This window comes from Dendrobates tinctorius, unplaced genomic scaffold (assembly GCF_039654945.1).
Source record: "Dendrobates tinctorius isolate UK_male_01 unplaced genomic scaffold, ASM3965494v1 ptg000031l, whole genome shotgun sequence".
NCBI classification, from domain to species: domain Eukaryota; kingdom Metazoa; phylum Chordata; class Amphibia; order Anura; family Dendrobatidae; genus Dendrobates; species Dendrobates tinctorius.
The window spans coordinates 19,949,405-19,972,116 of NW_027361699.1; the positions used below are offsets into that span (position 1 = coordinate 19,949,405).

The following is a 22,712-nucleotide window of genomic DNA, read 5'->3' on the forward strand; positions in this document are numbered from 1 at the left end:
ACGGCCCACGAAGCTGCCACAGCCCGGGTGGAGTGAGCTCTCACTCCCGGAGGGGACGGTTTTTCCTGAAGTCGGTATGCTTCCAGAATGGTAGAACGAATCCAGCGAGCAATCGTGGATTTGGATGCCGGAAGTCCTTTCCGGCGACCTTCAGAGATGATCAGTAAGGAATAGGACTGTCGAAATGAAGCGGTCCTAGCGAGATAGACACGCAAGGCTCGAACAACGTCCAGTTTGTGGAGTGACTTCTCAAGAGGGTGAGAAGGAGCAAGACAAAAAGATGGGAGCACAATATCCTCATTGATGTGAAAAGAGGATACCACCTTTGGAAGAAAAGAAGGAACGGGCCTGAGGACAACCTTATCCTGATGGAGAATCAGGTAAGGGGAACGACATGACAAGGCCGCCAAAGCGGAGACCTGGCCCTTGAGGGTACTGAGTGACAGACCCGCATCCAACCCAGACTGGAGAAAACCAAGTATGGATGGAAAAGGACATTGGAAAGACTCCCCTATCGTCGCACCAACGGAAAAGCGCCTTCCAGTACCTGTGGTAAATGCGGGAAGAGGCTTGCTTTCTGGCTCTGATCATAGTCTGAATAACCTGGCTGGACAGACCTGATTCATTCAGGATCGCGGCCTCAACGGCCATGCCGTTAAACTCAGAGACTGAGAATTCTCGTGGTAAAGGGGGCCTTGCGAGAGAAGGTCTGGAAGCCTCCAGGGAACGTCCGCGAGCTTGTTCACTAGCTCCACGTACCAAGGACGTCTTGGCCAGTCTGGCGCCACTAGAATCACCGGTACGCCTTCCAATTATATCTTTTTGACCACTCGTGGGATCAAGGCAAGAGGCGGAAACAGATAAGGAAGTTGGAACTGGGACCACGGAATTACCAGGGCGTCGCAAGCGACGGCTAGAGGGTCCCTGGACCTGGCCACAAAGCGCGGAACCTTGTGGTTCATCCGAGATGCCATGAGATCAACATCCGGAGAGCCCCAGCGCTGGCATATCTGATCGAATACTGTGGGATGAAGAGCCCATTCGCCTGACGCTAGGCCTTGACGACTCAAAGTCGGCTGCCCAATTCTCCACCCCTGGAATGTGAACGGCGGAGATTGCCGGAACGTAACGTTCTGCCCAGCGCAGTATCTTGGCCAATTCTGACATCACCTGATTGCTGCGTGTGCCTCCTTGGTGATTTATATACGCCACAGCCGTGGCGTTGTCTGACTGAATGCGGATCGGCTTGCTGACGAGAAGAGGTTGCCAGCGAAGAAGGGCCACGAAGATTGCTCTGATCTCGAGAAGATTGATAGGGAGAAGAGCTTCCTCTGGATTTCAACGTCCTTGGGCCGTTCTCTGATGTAAAACCGCTCCCCATCCTTGTAGGCTGGCATCGGTGATGATTTGCCACTGAAGCGGAAGAAAGGATCTCCCTTTGAGGACTGACGCAGGCATTGCCCACCAAGTCAGGGATTGCCTCAATCTGGGAGGGAGGAGAAAGGGGCGGTCCAAGGACAACGTCGTTTTGTCCCAGGCTGAAAGGAGGGCCAGCTGGAGGGGACGAAGATGAAACTGTGCAAAAGGCACTGCTTCCATGGAAGCAACCATCTTCCCCAGAACTTTCATGCAGGATCAAAGGGGGATGGGCGTTGGCCTTTGAGGGCTCGGATTCCCTTGGACAGAGCCGCAAATTTTTCCCTTGGAAGAAACACTCAGGCTAGATTCGTGTCGAATTCCATGCCCAGAAAGGTCAGACGCTGAGTGGGGTTGAGAATGGACTTTTCTTTGTTGACTATCCATCCGAGGCGGCAGAGAGTATCCAGGGTTATCTGAAGACTTAGAAGACAGTCTTGACGGGACGAGCCCTTGATCAAGAGATCATCCAGATATGGAATGATGAGAATTCCCCTGGAACGAAGGATGGTCATGACTGTAGCCATCACATTCGTGAAAACACGGGGAGCGGAGGCTAGACTGAAGGGAAGGGCCGTGAACTGGTAGTGATTTTCCTGAATCGCAAAACGAAGATATTTCTGATGTTGCAAGCAAATTGGGATGTGCAGATAGGCATCCCGTATGTCCACAGAGCAGAGGAACTCTCCGGGTTCCATTGAGGCTATCACCGATCGAAGTGACTCCATTTTGAAGTGGAGGATCTTTACATGGCGACTGAGCAATTTGAGGTCCAGGATGGGCTGAAAGGTGCCGTCTTTTTTCGGGACTACGAAGAGATTTGAGTAGAACTCTGAAAACCGTTCGTCTGAGGGAACGGGAACAATCACTCCGGCGGAAAGAAGGGAGGAGACGGCCTGACGGAAACCTGGAATGTGGGATCGCTGACTTGGAGATCGAGACAGGAAAAAACGGCTTTTTGGTGGTGAAACAAATTCAATTTTGTATCCGGATGCGATGATTTCCCTGACCCAAGCGTCGTGGACAACAGACAGCCAAGCGTCCACGAAAAATGAAAGTCTGCCTCCCACCCTGGAAGAACTTCCAGGTGGGGGTGACCCGTCACTTGGAGGAAAACCTACCGGAACGGGCGCCTGAAGACCTGGAGTATTGCCCTTTGGATCTCCAGCGGGGGGCGGGTTTGTAGGATGTTTTTTTCTGCTCTCGCTCCCTAGAGGCGGAAGGCCGATCTTGCTGGGTAGATCTGTCTGTGGATGAGAAGGGACGAAAAGGCCTAAACGGCCGGAAGCCCTTTCTGTTAAAAAAGCGTTTTGGTCGGGACTGGGGGAGAGAAGTGCTTTTACCACCAGTGGCATCGGAAATTATTTGATCCAGTTTGGCTCCAAAGAGCCTAGAACCCTGGAAAGGCAGATTGGTAAGAGACTTTTTTGAGGTGGTACCAAATTCCACGACTTTAGCCAAAGGACTCGGCGTACGGCTACTACGTTGCTGTTGGCCCTTGCTATGCATCCAGCCGCATCCAAGGAGGCGGCTAAAAGGTATTTACCTGCATGATTAATTTGGTCTGCCAACTCGTCCTGAGGAGCTGCCTCTAAGATGCCCCTGCGAATAATTTTTGCCCAAGCTGAAATGACTTTCGCCACCCAGGAGGAGGCGAAAATAGGACAGAGGGAGGCGCCGGATGCCTCAAAGATAGACTTAGCCAGGGATTCTGTCTGTCCGTGGGATCTTTAAGCGATGCCCCGTCTGGGAAGGATAGAACCGTCTTAAAGGCTATGCGAGAGACGTGAGGATCCACTTCGGGAGCTTTGGTCCATTTGGAGAGCAGATCTACGTCAAAGGGGTACAGGACATGTAAGTACTTGCGTCCTGAGAAGCGTTGCTCAGGGTGCTCCCAATGTTTAGTTAGAGTAGTATCGAATTCTTTGTGGTTTGGAAAGGTTCGGGATGGAGGCCTTGCTCGTTTAAATGGAACAGAACATTCCTGAGAAGGTGGCTTTTCCTGCTTAATCTCCAGGGTTTGGAAGATAGCCGAGAGAAGACCATCGACCATATTCCGTGTCTTAGATATGTTATCTGCTTCTGAACTAGATCCCGATTGGGGATCGTCGTCTGACCTAAGATCGTCCCCTGAGGAAGGAGAAGAACACCTGGGTGAAGCAGACGGGCCCAGCGAACTGGAAGACGAGCCAGACAGAACACACTTCATAGAAATCTTACTCGTCCTATCCCTCTGAAGGTCGCGGTCAGGTGCGGACGACTCGCCCTGAGAGGCGGTCGGTGCACAGGTGGCTGTAGATAGTTGAGGCAAACGTTCTAGGACTGGGACCAGGGACTGAGAGACTTTAGTCAGATCAGAGACCGACAGACATAGCAACGGCCCACTCTGGGAGGGGGGGGGGGGGGGGGGAGCACCCTCAACCCGAGAATCGGTGTGCTCCTGAGAGGCCGACATAGCTGGAGGACTGCAGGACGTACAGAGAGGTGATGACTGACCTGACGCCCACTTCTTTTTACAGCATGCACAGGCATAGTGTGTAACGGTGGGCTTGAAAGACAGAGCCGTTGAAGGGTTGGGCATAGGTAAGATGCGGCTTATGACTGCACCAACAGACAGGGACTGCGGAGGAGAGCCAAATTGCCATTAAGCCCCGAGCCTACTGAGCATCTGACGAGCAGCCGGACCCTGTCCCCAAATCAGCGCAGGAAGCCAGTGAAATTGCAGGAGGAAGCTGGCTGTGGGCTCTGAGAGCGGGACTTGGCGCCGGGATGTGATTGGGAAATAGCAGAGAGGGGCGCGGTAAAACAGGAAGATTGACGTCTATAAAAAGAAAGTTGAGCTGTGATAGGACAGAATGGGTGCGAGAAACGCGTGCCCAGAGTGAGAAAAGCGCGCCCAGAGTAAAAAAGGAGCGCGCTCAGAGAGGGGAGGAGGGAGCGCAACTGAAAGTGAAAGTGTAAACGGTCTCCCTCCCCGGCTGAGCTTCAATGCTGATGACCGCGGCGCCGATAATGAAAGATGAGCTTGCGTCGCCCGCTCTGTCAAAAGACCCCCTTGTGTCCCGGTAGACTTCCGGTGATTGTGACGTGACCCTGTGCCTCTGTATGAACGAGTGCGGCTATGATGTGAGGCGCGCGGCTGCAGTGGAGGAGGAGAGGCGGGAAATTCAAATACAGGGGACCACTGTGATTCCTAAGGCATGCGGGGCTAAGGGATCGTTCAGGGCTTACCTGACGTCCCTGAAGAGGATGATCGCAGGGGCATGCCAGCAGACAGGCCGCTGGGAGATGTCCTCTTACCCGTGTCATGCAGAAGACGGCGTCCTTTTGTTTGGAGCGAGGAGGTAACCACTGGCGACCGCCGTCTTCCTCTCAGCCCTGTCCCGGGATAGGGGTGAGGAGTTGCTTTGGCAAGGACCGGTCACCTGTCGTCAGCCCATAGCACCAAATGGTGATAGGGAAAAAGGTACTGCCTGCGGTACTGAGAGTTGCGATGTGGGTGACACCACACTGCTCGCTCAGCCGCATAATATGGGAAATTTTAACCCTTCAGGTGCTTTACGAGAACTAAAGCAATGTGGAAGGAAAAATTTCAGCTTTATAAAAAAAAAAAAAATTTACTTTGGAACTAAATTTTTTTCATTTTCACAAGGGTATCAGGAGAAAATGGACCACAAAATCTGTTGTACAATTTCTCCGGAGTACGCCAATACCCCGTATGTGGAGGGAAAACCACTGTTTGGGCGCATGGCAGGGCTCAGAAGGGAGGGCACAACATTTGACATTTTGTACGCAAAATTAGCTGGAATCTCATGTACCTAAACAGTGGAACCCCCCCCCCAATTCTAACTCCAACCCTAACCCCAACACACCCCTAACGCTAATCCCAACCACAACCCAAACACACCCCTAACCCTAATCCCAACCCAAACCATAACCCTAAACACAAACCTAACCCTAACACACCCCTAACCTCAACCCTAACTGTAATCCCAACCATATCCCCAACCCTAACTTTAACCTAACCCTAATGGAAACAAATACTTTTATTTTATTATTTGTACCTAACTAACTAAGGGGGTAATAAAAGGGGTTTGATTTACTATTTTTTTTATTTTGATAGGGTCTATCACAGTGATCAAAACTACCAATAGGAAAAATTTCCTATTGTTGCCGGGTGCCGGCACCAGAGGAGAGAGAAATTAAATGGGAAACACTGGGAGCGGAAAAAACAACCCGAATCATGTTCTCTGGTGTCTCAGCTACCCCCTGGTAGCCGAGACCCCGGAGAAATATCGACTCTGGTGAGCGCTATACACTTATTTCTCAGCGTTAAAAAGCGGCGCTGAGGCATAAGTACCGTTAACTGCCGCCGTTAAAAGGCGCATCGGCTGTCATTAAGGGGTTAAAAAGAACTGTTTTTATTGTGTAAAAGTGGCAAAAACCACATTTGTCAGTACTGTAGGGAGGAGAGCCTGCTTAATTTACGGATGCATGTCTCAAGAAGCACATGCTGGGCATAATTTATGGCTACTACAACGTTACACCACTACAAAGGCAGATTTGCAGTTTTCACTCAGCCACATCTATTGCTGTTTGTTCGTGGAAAACACCCATGGAGTCAAAATAGCCACTACACCTGCAGATAAATTCTCAGTCCACTTCTAGCACTTAAGGGCTCCGTCCATAAACTTTTCTAGGAAAATCGGCACTCCAGGAGGCAAATAGCGTTCCATCCCTCCAGAGTCTCGCCATGTGGCTAAGGCTAGTTTCACATTTGCGTTTTTGTGCGCAGCGCATCATGCACATGCGTCATGTCTACCTATGTTTAACATGGCGTACGCATGGTCTTGCATTTGCATGCGTTAGTCAGCGTTTTTCCAGGTGTGACGCAACACGTTGCATTTTTGGGTCTGCTCAAAGGCGTCAAAAAAACGCATGCGTACGCTTGCGCACGGAATGCGTCAAAACAACGCATTATAGTCTATGGGAACGCAGGCGTGCGCATGGACATGCATATGCCTGCATTTGCGTACGCATGCGTTTTAAGAGTAAACATGTCCAGAAACTGGTTAAAACGTATGCGCATAAAAACACAAACGCATGTGCGTTTTTACTTGCGCACAGGGACGCAAATGTGAAACTAGCCTAAGCAGTACTGTACAACCACATATCGGGGGGGGGGGGGTATTTCTACATTCAGCAGAAATTGTGTAAGACAGTTGGCTACATTTTTATCGATTTTCCAGTGTGAAAATGTAAAACCTTGGGCTAAAACAAAATTTCTGTGGTAATAATTATTTTTTTCCTCAACATCCAATGGAATAAGGTTCTCTGACACACCTGTGGTGTCAATATGATCACTGCACCCTTAGGCCGGGGTCACACTAAGGCTACTTTCACACTAGCGTCGTGCACTGCACGTCGCAATGCGTCGTTTTGGAGAAAAAACGCATCCTGCAAAGTTGCCCGCAGGATGCGTTTTTTCTCCATAGACTAACATTAGCGACGCATTGCGACGTTTGGGCACACGTCACATCCGTCGGGCAACGGATGCGCCGTGTTTTGGCGGCCGCGACGCACAAAAAAAGTTACATGTAACGTTTTTTTGTGCGTCGTCTCTGCCATTTTCGACCGCGCATGCGCGGCCGAAATTCCGCCCCCTCCTCCCCGAACATTACAATGGGGCAGCGGATGCGATGAAAAACTGCATCTGCTGCCCCCGTTGTGCGGCGCTTCCACCCTATGCGTCGGTGCGCTGCAACGTCGCATAGCGACGTGCAGTGCACGACGCTAGTGTGAAAGTAGCCTTACCGACGCAAAATACGGTCAGTATTTTACATGCGTAATACGGATGAATGGCCCCTAAACAGTGCTCCGTATGTCATCCGTAATCAAGGTGTGGTCGCGTTATTTGTGCATGTAAGCATCCGTATGTAATCCGTACGGCGAGATTTTCTCGCAGGCTTGCAAAATGGACATATAATGGAGCCCTATGACAGGGTTTATAACAGAAACCAAAGAATAGATATAGACACATAGAATGCATATATATATATATATATATATATATACACATATATATACACACACACACACTATGTGTATATATCTATTCTTTCGTTTCTTTATTAAACCTGTCAGTGTGAGTTTACTGTATAGCGCACTGAATTGCCGGCTTTTCTAAAAGACACCGGGTGCGTATTTCTCGCAAGTCACATGTGTGGTCCGTATGTAATCCGTATTTTTTGCGCACCCATAGACTTGCATTGGCGTACTACAGCCGTAGTACGCTGACAATCGCAGCATGCTGCGATTGGCACGGAGCGTAGAATACGGAGGAGAAATATACGGCTGGTGCGAGGGACCCCATAGAGAATCATTGGTCCGTGTCTAATGCGTGCTTTTAGCGCCTCTCACTCGGCCGTATTCCTCGCCAGTGTGACCCCGGCCTTAGAAGTATTAACTGAGGATTGTAATTGGCAAAATAGGGTGACTTTTGGGAAGGTTCTGCTATTCTAGCAATTCAGGGGCTCTGCCAATGTGACATGGCACCAACAAATCATAACAGCATATGGTGCTCCTTCCCTTTTGAGTCCACATATGGGGTATTGGCGTACACAGGAGAAATTGTGCAACAAATTGTACCATTCGTCTTCTCCTTTTTTTCCCCGCTTGTGAAAATAAAAAATCTGGGGCTAAAAGCAACATTTTTGTGGGAAAAATGTCTTTATTTCCACGGCTCAACCTTATAAAATCGTGTGAAGCACCTGGGGGTTTAAGGTGCTCACCACATCTCTAGATAAATTTATTGAGGGGTCTAGTTTCCAAGTGAGGCTCAATTGTCAGGGGTTTCCACTTATATAGGAACATCAAGGGCTCTGCAGACGCGACATGGTGTCCACCGTTTGTTCTTACAAATTTTGCACTTCAAAAGTTAAATGATGCTCCTTCCCTTCAGAGACCTGCCGTGCCCCCAAACAGTACATTTCCACCACATATGGGGTAGTACTCAGGAGAAATTGTACATCAAAAAGTCTCCATTTTCTCCTGTTACCCTTGTGAAACAACAAGCAATTTTGTGGGAAATTTTTCATTTTTTCCTTCCTGTTTTAATTTCAGTGAATCACTTGAAGGGTTAAGAAAAATTCTTGAATGTAGTTTTGAGCACTTTGAAGGGTGCAGTTTTTAAAATGTTATCACCTTTGGGTATTTTGTCACACAGGCCCCTCAAAGTCACATCAAATGTGATGTGGTCCATTAAAAAAATGGTTTTGTAAATTTAGTTGGAAAAATGAGAAATTGCTGATAAAATTTTAACCCTTTTAACTTCCTAACTAAAAAATATTATGTTTAAAAAATGATTGTGATGTAAAGTAGACTTCTGGCAAATTTTATTTATAAAGTACATTGTGTGATAATACCTCAGGTTTAAAAGCATAAAAATTGAGTTTGAAAATTGCAAACTTTTCGCCAAATTTCCGATATTTTCATTAAAAAAATTACGCAAAAAATATTCACCTAAATGTACCACTACCATAAAGTACTATGTGTTACGGAAAAAACTAAATCTCAGAATCAGTAGGATCCATGAAGCGTTCCAGAGTTATTAGCACAAAGGAGGATTTGCAGATAATCTGTGCTGCTGGTATCCCATAGAATAAATCCAAATCCAACCAAAGTGTATGCGTTTTTCTTTATTCAGTCAACGAGTTTTGAAGTACCATGTACTCTCCTACCTACTACACATGAGAGCAAGAAGTCTGTTGTACTTCAAAACTTGTTGACTGAAAAAAGGAGAAAACACATATACCTTTTGTCTGGATTTGGATTTTTCTAGAGGGGATATCAGCAGGACAGATTATCAGCAAATAATCCATATCTGCGTTTTCCTGGTCGGATGCCCCGTTGGACCTGCAGCAGCTGGACTTATAAGGCCAGAGTCACATTGCGCTATGGCAGTCCGTTAGACGGACTGCGTTACACAGCGGCATAACGCAGTCCGTTAACGCTGCCATTGACCCCCATTATCGGGTGCATCACGATGCATGCCGTGAACCACATTCAAGAAATGAATTAACGCTTCAGGTGATTCACAGAAATTTTTGGAATGTGGAAGAAAAAAAAAACAAACCACATTTACTTTTCTTTCACAAAAATTTTCCTTTAGACCTAATTTTTTTCACTTTCGCAAGCGTAACAGGAGAAAATGGACCATAAAATTTGTTGTGAAATTTGTCCTGATCATGTCGATAACCCATATGTGGGAGAAATCTACTGTTTGGGCACACAGCATGGCTGGGAAGGGAAGGAGCGCCATTTGACTTTTAGAATGTAAAAATATAATTTACTGGAATAATTAGCGGATGCCATGTCGTGCTTGGAGAGCCCCTGATGTGCCTAAACAGTCGAAACCCCCAACAAGTGACACCATTTTGGAAACTAGACCCCTTAGGGAACTAATCTAGATGTGTATTGTGCACCTTGAACCCACAGGTGCTTCACAGAAGTTTAGAACATTAAGCCGTGAAAATCTTAAAATAAATAAAATCACATTTTTCCCACAAAAATCTTTAGCTACAAATTTTGTATTTTCACAAGAGAAAATAGACCCTAAAGTTTGTTGTGCAATTTCTCTTGAGTTCACAGATTCCCCATATGTGGTGAAAAACTACTTTTGAGGCACAGAGCAAAGCCAAAATGGGACGTAGCGCGATTTTACAGTGCAGATTTTGCTGTACTTGTTTGAGGGTGCCAATGTTACATTGGCAAAGCCCCCAAGGTGCCAAAATAGCAGAACCCCACATAAGTTAGCCCATTTTACAAACTGCACATCTCAGTGAATACATCTACAGGTTCAGTGGTCATATTAACACCACAGATGTGTCACATAATGTTATACCATTGGGCAGTGAAAAAAAATAACTACATTTTTACCACCAAAATTTAGTTTTAGCATCTGATTTTACAGTGCAGGTTTTGCTGCATTTGTTTGAGGGTGCCATGTTACATTGGCAGAGCCCCTGAGGTGCCAGAACAGCAGAACTCCCATATAAGTGACACCCTTTTACGAATTAAACCTCTCAATGAATTCATCTAGCGGTGCAGTGAAGCTATTGACACCAAAGGTGTGTCACAGACTTTTTTACCATTGGGCAGGTTCTGTCTGAATATCGTATTTCAGAGATTTACACGGAAACCCCGATGTAAGCGCTCAGCGCAAGATAAATGTGCACCAAGCCTTACTGCGATCTTTGGGAGGCAGAAGAAAGACAATCAACAGCATGTGAAGAGTTGATAGTTATTTTTTTATGCCGTTCCTCGTGCAGTATAAGTGATTAGGCGACTTTACTCTTTGGGTCGGTGCGATTACAGCGATACCAGATTTATATTGGATTTTTATGTTTGGCTGCTGTCACACACCATTTCAGCGATACCTCATTTATGTAGTTTTTTTTAAAGTTTTGGCGCTTTGGCACAATAAAAACTATTTTATAGAAAAAATAAATATTTTTGCATCGCTTTATTCTGAGAGCTATAACTTTTTATTTTTCTGCTGATGGAGCTGTATGGCGGCTTTTTTTTTTGCGGGACAAGATGATGTTTTCAGCGGTACCATTTTTATTTACATCCGTCTTTTTTATAGCGTTTTATTGCACTTTTTGTTTGGCGGTATGATAATAAAGCACTGTTATTTGCTTTTTTTTATGGTGTTAACTAGTGGGAAAGTTTTATAGAGCGGGTCGTCACGGACGCAGCAATACCAAATATGTGTACTTGTATTGTTTTTATATTTCCATAAATAATGAAATAATGTATCTATTGGAAAAAAATGTTTTTCTTTATGCAGGATTTTTTAAAATATTTGTTACATAATATATATATATATATATATATATATATATATATATATATATATATATATACACATACACAGTGCCTACAAGTAGTATTCAACCCCCTGCAGATTTAGCAGGTTTGATAAGATGCAAATAAGTTAGAGCCTTCAACCTTCACACAAGAGCAGGATTTATTAACAGATGCATAAATCTTACAAACCAAAAAGTTATGTTGCTCAGTTAAATTTTAATAAATTTTAAACATACAAGTGTGGGTCAATTATTATTCAAACCCTAGGTTTAATATTTTGTGGAATAACCCTTGTTTGCAATTACAGCTAATAATCATCTTTTATAAGACCTGATCAGGCCGGCACAGGTCTCTGGAGTTATCTTGGCCCACTCCTCCATGCAGATCTTCTCCAAGTTTTCTAGGTTCTTTGGGTGTCTCATGTGGACTTTAATCTTGAGCTCCTTCCACAAGTTTTCAATTGGGTTAAGGTCAGAAGACTGACTAGGCCACTCCAACACCTTGATTTTTTGCCTCTTGAACCAGGCCTTGGTTTTCTTGGCTGTGTGCTTTGGGTCGTTGTCTTGTTGGAAGATGAAATGACGACCCATCTTAAGATCCTTGATGGAGGAGCGGAGGTTCTTGGCCAAAATCTCCAGGTAGGCCGTGCTATCCATCTTCCCATGGATGCGGACCAGATGGCCAGGCCCCTTGGCTGAGAAACAGCCCCACAGCATGATGCTGCCACCACCATGCTTGACTGTAGGGATGGTATTCTTGGGGTCGTATGCAGTGCCATCCAGTCTCCAAACGTCACGTGTGTGGTTGGCACCAAAGATCTCGATCTTGGTCTCATCAGACCAGAGAACCTTGAACCAGTCTGTCTCAGAGTCCTCCAAGTGATCATGAGCAAACTGTAGACGAGCCTTGACATGATGCTTTGAAAGTAAAGGTACCTTACGGGCTCGTCTGGAACGGAGACCATTGCGGTGGAGTACGTTACTTATGGTATTGACTGAAACCAATGTCCCCACTGCCATGAGATCTTCCCGGAGCTCCTTCCTTGTTGTCCTTGGGTTAGCCTTGACTCTTCGGACAAGCCTGGCCTCGGCACGGGAGGAAACTTTCAAAGGCTGTCCAGGCCGTGGAAGGCTAACAGTAGTTCCATAAGCCTTCCACTTCCGGATGATGCTCCCAACAGTGGAGACAGGTAGGCCCAACTCCTTGGAAAGGGTTTTGTACCCCTTGCCAGCCTTGTGACCCTCCACGATCTTGTCTCTGATGGCCTTGGAATGCTCCTTTGTCTTTCCCATGTTGACCATGTATGAGTGCTGTTCACAAGTTTGGGGAGGGTCTTAAATAGTCAGAAAAGGCTGGAAAAAGAGATAATTAATCCAAACATGTGAAGCTCATTGTTCTTTGTGCCTGAAATACTTCTTAATACTTTAGGGGAACCAAACAGAATTCTGGTGGTTTGAGGGGTTGAATAATAAATGACCCTCTGAATAAACTTTTCACAATTTAAAAAAAAATTAAACAAAGAAATAACATTCTTTTTTGCTGCAGTGCATTTCACACTTCCAGGCTGATCTACAGTCCAAATGTCACAATGCCAAGTTAATTCCGAATGTGTATACCTGCTAAATCTGCAGGGGGTTGAATACTACTTGTAGGCACTGTATATATATACACACACACACACACACACAAGTTTGGACACACCTCATTCATAGAGTTTTCTTTATTTTAATGACTATGAAAATTGTAGATTCACTCTGAAGGCATCACAACTATGAATTAACACATGTGGAATTATATAATTAACAAAAAAGTGTGAATCAACTGAAAATATGTCTTATATTCTAGGTTCTTCAAAGTAGCCACCTTTTGCTTTGATTACTGCTTTGCACACTCTTGGCATTCTCTTGATGAGCTTCAAGAGTTAGTCACCGGAAATGGCCTTCCAACAGTCTTGAAGGAGTTCCCAGAGATGCTTAGCACTTGTTGGCCCTTTTGCCTTCACTCTGCGGTCCAGTTCACCCCAAACCATCTCGATTGGGTTCAGGTCTGGTGACTGTGGAGGCCAGGTCATCTGGCGTAGCACCTCATCACTCTCCTTCTTGGTCAAATAGCCCTTACACAGCCTGGAGGTGTGTTTGAGGTCATTGTCCTGATGAAAAATAAATGATGGTCCAAATAAACGCAAACAGGATGGAATAGCTTGCCGCTGCAAGATGCTGTGGTAGCCATGCTAGTTCAGTATGCCTTCAATTTTGAATAAATCCTCAACAGTGTCACCAGCAAAGCACCATCACACCTCCTCCTCCATGCTTCACGGTGGGAACCAGGCATGTAGAGTCCATCCGTTCACCTTTTCTGCGTCGCACAAAGACACGGTGGTTGGAACCAAAGATCTCAAATTTGGACTCATCAGACCAAAGCACAGATTTCCACTGGTCTAATGTCCATTCCTTGTGTTCTTTAGCCCAAACAAGTCTCTTCTGCTTGTTGCCTGTCCTTAGCAGTGGTTTCCTAGCAGCTATTTTACCATGAAGGCCTGCTGCACAAAGTCTCCTCTTAACAGTTGTTGTAGAGATGTGTCTGCTGCTAGAACTCTGTGTGGCATTGACCTGGTCTCTAATCTGAGCTGCTGTTAACCTGCGATTTCTGAGGCTGGTGACTCGGATGAACTTATCCTCCGCAGCAGAGGTGACTCTTTGTCTTCCTTTCCTGGGCCGGTCCTCGTGTCAGCCAGTTTCTTTGTAGCGCTTGATGGTTTTTGACACTGCACTTGGGGACACTTTCAAAGTTTTCCCAATTTTTCGGACTGATTGACCTTCATTTCTTAAAGTAATGATGGCCACTCGTTTTTCTTTACTTAGAATTTGTATTATGGCAAGAAAAAAGCAGATAACAGTCCATTCAGTAGAACTATCAGCTGTGTATCCACCAGACTTCTGCACGACACAACTGATGGTCCCAACCCCATTTATAAGGCAAGAAATCCCACTTATTAAACCTGACAGGGCACACCTGTGAAGTGAAAACCAATTCCGGTGACTACCTCTTGAAGCTCATCAAGAGAATACCAAGAGTGTGCAAAGCAGTAAACAAAGCAAAAGGTGGCTACTCTGAAGAACCTAGAATATAAGACATATTTTCAGTTGTTTCACACATTTTATAATTCCACATGTGTTAATTCATAGTTTTGATGCCTTTAGAGTGAATTTACAATCTTTTCATAGTCATGAAAATAAAGAAAAAACTCTTTGAATGAGAAGGTGTGTCCAAACTTTTGGTCTGTACTGTGTATATATATATATATATATATATATATATATATATATATATATATATATATATATATATATATATATATTATTCCTTTTCACATTGTCCTAGGGACATCACTATATAATGTCAGATCACTGATCTTACATTCTGCCCAGCAGAGTATCAGATCGGGATCTGACAGTCACTCAAAAGCCACCTCCCTATAGGACCCGGAAGGGCCCCGCGGCCATCTTGGTGCCAGGGGCCTCCATAGTGATCATCAGGCCAATGCGATGCAATAATGAAAGTGTGCAGGGAGTTGGCTCCACTACTGACAGTGACATCAGAGGGTTTAAATGCCCGCGATTGGTGCTAGCACCCATCGTGGGCGTTACTGCAGGGTGTCAGCTGTCACATACAGCTGACACCCGCACCCGATCACCGCGGTTCTAAGCTTGAGGCTGCGCGATTGTGCCGCCATAATAGTACTGCTGTTTACGGGAACGCACCTAACACAGAGCAGTACTAGTATCACGCAAGTCGGAAGGGGTTAAATTTGTGAGCGGTTGCCTACATTTTAAGTGAAAAATGTAAAATCAGAAACACACATCATTACCTACAAGTTTAAGCAAATGCAAAGTAGATAAAGCAGACACAAACCTTATAAATACCAATGCCTGGGTCAATGAGGAAGGATCGTGCAGAAGTAGATGGCTGAGTAGCATTGGAACTGACACGCGATTTGTGCTTATTTGCAGAATTTTGATGGGTTTTTCCATCTGCGTCCTTTTTCTTTGTGGAAGGAGTTGCATCATCAGCCTGAGAACGGATTAAGAGTTGTACGATGTCATTCAAGCCCACATTGTAGTCAAAAAGGGTATGGCCATCTTCAAGCTGTAAATGATAAAAAGGACAAATTTTACATTCTCATTACTCTTTATGAAAGTAAAATAGAAACACTGACCAATTATGCTTCCCATATCAAAGTGTTTTTTTTTTACAGTTCTACTTAGTATGTAGTATATATACTTAAATTTGTTTAATCTGGCATGCAAATTGCCTCTTCAGAAAGAAAGAGGACTTTTACTCTACAGCGCCACCTATTGGTAGTAGCGATCCTACAAGTCACAATCAACCCTTTAACGAGTCTTGTAGTATGACTTAGGATACAAGCCAAATCAGAATCTCAATTTGCAGACACGGTGTTTCGAGCTGTTGGCTCTCGTCAGTGCAAAGTATGAGATCTGATTTGGCAAGGTGAGAGGCTCTGGACTAGGGTCTAAGAAGTAAGGTTTCTCCTTGCGGAGAGTGACATGCCAGCTGTGGCTTGTCAAGGTAAGGAGACTTATTCGCCGTGCAATGCTCCTCTGGGAAAATAATATGCAAATTGCCTCTTCAGAAAGAAAGAGGACTTTTACTCTACAGCGCCACCTATTGGTAGTAGCGATCCTACAAGTCACAATCAACCCTTTAACGAGTCTTGTAGTATGACTTAGGATACAAGCCAAATCAGAATCTCAATTTGCAGACACGGTGTTTCGAGCTGTTGGCTCTCGTCAGTGCAAAGTATGAGATCTGATTTGGCAAGGTGAGAGGCTCTGGACTAGGGTCTAAGAAGTAAGGTTTCTCCTTGCGGAGAGTGACATGCCAGCTGTGGCTTGTCAAGGTAAGGAGACTTATTCGCCGTGCAATGCTCCTCTGGGAAAATAATATGCAAATTGCCTCTTCAGAAAGAAAGAGGACTTTTACTCTACAGCGCCACCTATTGGTAGTAGCGATCCTACAAGTCACAATCAACCCTTTAACGAGTCTTGTAGTATGACTTAGGATACAAGCCAAATCAGAATCTCAATTTGCAGACACGGTGTTTCGAGCTGTTGGCTCTCGTCAGTGCAAAGTATGAGATCTGATTTGGCAAGGTGAGAGGCTCTGGACTAGGGTCTAAGAAGTAAGGTTTCTCCTTGCGGAGAGTGACATGCCAGCTGTGGCTTGTCAAGGTAAGGAGACTTATTCGCCGTGCAATGCTCCTCTGGGAAAATAATATGCAAATTGCCTCTTCAGAAAGAAAGAGGACTTTTACTCTACAGCGCCACCTATTGGTAGTAGCGATCCTACAAGTCACAATCAACCCTTTAACGAGTCTTGTAGTATGACTTAGGATACAAGCCAAATCAGAATCTCAATTTGCAGACACGGTGTTTCGAGCTGTTGGCTCTCGTCAGTGCAAAGTATGAGATCTGATTTGGCAAGGTGAGAGGCTCTGGACTAGGGTCTAAGAAGTAAGGTTTCTCCTTGCGGAGAGTGACATGCCAGCTGTCGCTTGTCAAGGTAAGGAGACTTATTCGCCGTGCAATGCTCCTCTGGGAAAATAATATGCAAATTGCCTCTTCAGAAAGAAAGAGGACTTTTACTCTACAGCGCCACCTATTTGTAGTAGCGATCCTACAAGTCACAATCAACCCTTTAACGAGTCTTGTAGTATGACTTAGGATACAAGCCAAATCAGAATCTCAATTTGCAGACACGGTGTTTCGAGCTGTTGGCTCTCGTCAGTGCAAAGTATGAGATCTGATTTGGCAAGGTGAGAGGCTCTGGACTAGGGTCTAAGAAGTAAGGTTTCTCCTTGCGGAGAGTGACATGCCAGCTGTGGCTTGTCAAGGTAAGGAGACTTATTCGCCGTGCAATGCTCCTCTGGGAAAATAATATGCAAATTGCCTCTTCAGAAAGAAAGAGGACTTTTACTCTACAGCGCCACCTATTGGTAGTAGCGATCCTACAAGTCACAATCAACCCTTTAACGAGTCTTGTAGTATGACTTAGGATACAAGCCAAATCAGAATCTCAATTTGCAGACACGGTGTTTCGAGCTGTTGGCTCTCGTCAGTGCAAAGTATGAGATCTGATTTGGCAAGGTGAGAGGCTCTGGACTAGGGTCTAAGAAGTAAGGTTTCTCCTTGCGGAGAGTGACATGCCAGCTGTGGCTTGTCAAGGTAAGGAGACTTATTCGCCGTGCAATGCTCCTCTGGGAAAATAATATGCAAATTGCCTCTTCAGAAAGAAAGAGGACTTTTACTCTACAGCGCCACCTATTGGTAGTAGCGATCCTACAAGTCACAATCAACCCTTTAACGAGTCTTGTAGTATGACTTAGGATACAAGCCAAATCAGAATCTCAATTTGCAGACACGGTGTTTCGAGCTGTTGGCTCTCGTCAGTGCAAAGTATGAGATCTGATTTGGCAAGGTGAGAGGCTCTGGACTAGGGTCTAAGAAGTAAGGTTTCTCCTTGCGGAGAGTGACATGCCAGCTGTGGCTTGTCAAGGTAAGGAGACTTATTCGCCGTGCAATGCTCCTCTGGGAAAATAATATGCAAATTGCCTCTTCAGAAAGAAAGAGGACTTTTACTCTACAGCGCCACCTATTGGTAGTAGCGATCCTACAAGTCACAATCAACCCTTTAACGAGTCTTGTAGTATGACTTAGGATACAAGCCAAATCAGAATCTCAATTTGCAGACACGGTGTTTCGAGCTGTTGGCTCTCGTCAGTGCAAAGTATGAGATCTGATTTGGCAAGGTGAGAGGCTCTGGACTAGGGTCTAAGAAGTAAGGTTTCTCCTTGCGGAGAGTGACATGCCAGCTGTGGCTTGTCAAGGTAAGGAGACTTATTCGCCGTGCAATGCTCCTCTGGGAAAATAATATGCAAATTGCCTCTTCAGAAAGAAAGAGGACTTTTACTCTACAGCGCCACCTATTGGTAGTAGCGATCCTACAAGTCACAATCAACCCTTTAACGAGTCTTGTAGTATGACTTAGGATACAAGCCAAATCAGAATCTCAATTTGCAGACACGGTGTTTCGAGCTGTTGGCTCTCGTCAGTGCAAAGTATGAGATCTGATTTGGCAAGGTGAGAGGCTCTGGACTAGGGTCTAAGAAGTAAGGTTTCTCCTTGCGGAGAGTGACATGCCAGCTGTGGCTTGTCAAGGTAAGGAGACTTATTCGCCGTGCAATGCTCCTCTGGGAAAATAATATGCAAATTGCCTCTTCAGAAAGAAAGAGGACTTTTACTCTACAGCGCCACCTATTGGTAGTAGCGATCCTACAAGTCACAATCAACCCTTTAACGAGTCTTGTAGTATGACTTAGGATACAAGCCAAATCAGAATCTCAATTTGCAGACACGGTGTTTCAAGCTGTTGGCTCTCGTCAGTGCAAAGTATGAGATCTGATTTGGCAAGGTGAGAGGCTCTGGACTAGGGTCTAAGAAGTAAGGTTTCTCCTTGCGGAGAGTGACATGCCAGCTGTGGCTTGTCAAGGTAAGGAGACTTATTCGCCGTGCAATGCTCCTCTGGGAAAATAATATGCAAATTGCCTCTTCAGAAAGAAAGAGGACTTTTACTCTACAGCGCCACCTATTGGTAGTAGCGATCCTACAAGTCACAATCAACCCTTTAACGAGTCTTGTAGTATGACTTAGGATACAAGCCAAATCAGAATCTCAATTTGCAGACACGGTGTTTCGAGCTGTTGGCTCTCGTCAGTGCAAAGTATGAGATCTGATTTGGCAAGGTGAGAGGCTCTGGACTAGGGTCTAAGAAGTAAGGTTTCTCCTTGCGGAGAGTGACATGCCAGCTGTGGCTTGTCAAGGTAAGGAGACTTATTCGCCGTGCAATGCTCCTCTGGGAAAATAATATGCAAATTGCCTCTTCAGAAAGAAAGAGGACTTTTACTCTACAGCGCCACCTATTGGTAGTAGCGATCCTACAAGTCACAATCAACCCTTTAACGAGTCTTGTAGTATGACTTAGGATACAAGCCAAATCAGAATCTCAATTTGCAGACACGGTGTTTCGAGCTGTTGGCTCTCGTCAGTGCAAAGTATGAGATCTGATTTGGCAAGGTGAGAGGCTCTGGACTAGGGTCTAAGAAGTAAGGTTTCTCCTTGCGGAGAGTGACATGCCAGCTGTGGCTTGTCAAGGTAAGGAGACTTATTCGCCGTGCAATGCTCCTCTGGGAAAATAATATGCAAATTGCCTCTTCAGAAAGAAAGAGGACTTTTACTCTACAGCGCCACCTATTGGTAGTAGCGATCCTACAAGTCACAATCAACCCTTTAACGAGTCTTGTAGTATGACTTAGGATACAAGCCAAATCAGAATCTCAATTTGCAGACACGGTGTTTCGAGCTGTTGGCTCTCGTCAGTGCAAAGTATGAGATCTGATTTGGCAAGGTGAGAGGCTCTGGACTAGGGTCTAAGAAGTAAGGTTTCTCCTTGCGGAGAGTGACATGCCAGCTGTGGCTTGTCAAGGTAAGGAGACTTATTCGCCGTGCAATGCTCCTCTGGGAAAATAATATGCAAATTGCCTCTTCAGAAAGAAAGAGGACTTTTACTCTACAGCGCCACCTATTGGTAGTAGCGATCCTACAAGTCACAATCAACCCTTTAACGAGTCTTGTAGTATGACTTAGGATACAAGCCAAATCAGAATCTCAATTTGCAGACACGGTGTTTCGAGCTGTTGGCTCTCGTCAGTGCAAAGTATGAGATCTGATTTGGCAAGGTGAGAGGCTCTGGACTAGGGTCTAAGAAGTAAGGTTTCTCCTTGCGGAGAGTGACATGCCAGCTGTGGCTTGTCAAGGTAAGGAGACTTATTCGCCGTGCAATGCTCCTCTGGGAAAATAATATGCAAATTGCCTCTTCAGAAAGAAAGAGGACTTTTACTCTACAGCGCCACCTATTGGTAGTAGCGATCCTACAAGTCACAATCAACCCTTTAACGAGTCTTGTAGTATGACTTAGGATACAAGCCAAATCAGAATCTCAATTTGCAGACACGGTGTTTCGAGCTGTTGGCTCTCGTCAGTGCAAAGTATGAGATCTGATTTGGCAAGGTGAGAGGCTCTGGACTAGGGTCTAAGAAGTAAGGTTTCTCCTTGCGGAGAGTGACATGCCAGCTGTGGCTTGTCAAGGTAAGGAGACTTATTCGCCGTGCAATGCTCCTCTGGGAAAATAATATGCAAATTGCCTCTTCAGAAAGAAAGAGGACTTTTACTCTACAGCGCCACCTATTGGTAGTAGCGATCCTACAAGTCACAATCAACCCTTTAACGAGTCTTGTAGTATGACTTAGGATACAAGCCAAATCAGAATCTCAATTTGCAGACACGGTGTTTCGAGCTGTTGGCTCTCGTCAGTGCAAAGTATGAGATCTGATTTGGCAAGGTGAGAGGCTCTGGACTAGGGTCTAAGAAGTAAGGTTTCTCCTTGCGGAGAGTGACATGCCAGCTGTGGCTTGTCAAGGTAAGGAGACTTATTCGCCGTGCAATGCTCCTCTGGGAAAATAATATGCAAATTGCCTCTTCAGAAAGAAAGAGGACTTTTACTCTACAGCGCCACCTATTGGTAGTAGCGATCCTACAAGTCACAATCAACCCTTTAACGAGTCTTGTAGTATGACTTAGGATACAAGCCAAATCAGAATCTCAATTTGCAGACACGGTGTTTCGAGCTGTTGGCTCTCGTCAGTGCAAAGTATGAGATCTGATTTGGCAAGGTGAGAGGCTCTGGACTAGGGTCTAAGAAGTAAGGTTTCTCCTTGCGGAGAGTGACATGCCAGCTGTGGCTTGTCAAGGTAAGGAGACTTATTCGCCGTGCAATGCTCCTCTGGGAAAATAATATGCAAATTGCCTCTTCAGAAAGAAAGAGGACTTTTACTCTACAGCGCCACCTATTGGTAGTAGCGATCCTACAAGTCACAATCAACCCTTTAACGAGTCTTGTAGTATGACTTAGGATACAAGCCAAATCAGAATCTCAATTTGCAGACACGGTGTTTCGAGCTGTTGGCTCTCGTCAGTGCAAAGTATGAGATCTGATTTGGCAAGGTGAGAGGCTCTGGACTAGGGTCTAAGAAGTAAGGTTTCTCCTTGCGGAGAGTGACATGCCAGCTGTGGCTTGTCAAGGTAAGGAGACTTATTCGCCGTGCAATGCTCCTCTGGGAAAATAATATGCAAATTGCCTCTTCAGAAAGAAAGAGGACTTTTACTCTACAGCGCCACCTATTGGTAGTAGCGATCCTACAAGTCACAATCAACCCTTTAACGAGTCTTGTAGTATGACTTAGGATACAAGCCAAATCAGAATCTCAATTTGCAGACACGGTGTTTCGAGCTGTTGGCTCTCGTCAGTGCAAAGTATGAGATCTGATTTGGCAAGGTGAGAGGCTCTGGACTAGGGTCTAAGAAGTAAGGTTTCTCCTTGCGGAGAGTGACATGCCAGCTGTGGCTTGTCAAGGTAAGGAGACTTATTCGCCGTGCAATGCTCCTCTGGGAAAATAATATGCAAATTGCCTCTTCAGAAAGAAAGAGGACTTTTACTCTACAGCGCCACCTATTGGTAGTAGCGATCCTACAAGTCACAATCAACCCTTTAACGAGTCTTGTAGTATGACTTAGGATACAAGCCAAATCAGAATCTCAATTTGCAGACACGGTGTTTCGAGCTGTTGGCTCTCGTCAGTGCAAAGTATGAGATCTGATTTGGCAAGGTGAGAGGCTCTGGACTAGGGTCTAAGAAGTAAGGTTTCTCCTTGCGGAGAGTGACATGCCAGCTGTGGCTTGTCAAGGTAAGGAGACTTATTCGCCGTGCAATGCTCCTCTGGGAAAATAATATGCAAATTGCCTCTTCAGAAAGAAAGAGGACTTTTACTCTACAGCGCCACCTATTGGTAGTAGCGATCCTACAAGTCACAATCAACCCTTTAACGAGTCTTGTAGTATGACTTAGGATACAAGCCAAATCAGAATCTCAATTTGCAGACACGGTGTTTCGAGCTGTTGGCTCTCGTCAGTGCAAAGTATGAGATCTGATTTGGCAAGGTGAGAGGCTCTGGACTAGGGTCTAAGAAGTAAGGTTTCTCCTTGCGGAGAGTGACATGCCAGCTGTGGCTTGTCAAGGTAAGGAGACTTATTCGCCGTGCAATGCTCCTCTGGGAAAATAATATGCAAATTGCCTCTTCAGAAAGAAAGAGGACTTTTACTCTACAGCGCCACCTATTGGTAGTAGCGATCCTACAAGTCACAATCAACCCTTTAACGAGTCTTGTAGTATGACTTAGGATACAAGCCAAATCAGAATCTCAATTTGCAGACACGGTGTTTCGAGCTGTTGGCTCT

At 45.4% G+C, this 22,712-nt stretch overlaps 1 protein-coding gene across 1 annotated transcript in view; it reads right to left on the reverse strand.

Moving 5' to 3' along the window:
• The window catches only part of UHRF2 (ubiquitin like with PHD and ring finger domains 2), a 131,953-nt gene that overhangs the window by 61,977 nt on the left and 47,264 nt on the right, over nucleotides 1-22,712 (reverse strand). Inside the window, exon 2 of the mRNA XM_073572236.1 lies at nucleotides 15,199-15,432. Coding sequence (XP_073428337.1) covers nucleotides 15,199-15,432 — 234 coding nt within the window. The remainder of the gene's footprint in view (nucleotides 1-15,198; nucleotides 15,433-22,712) is intronic.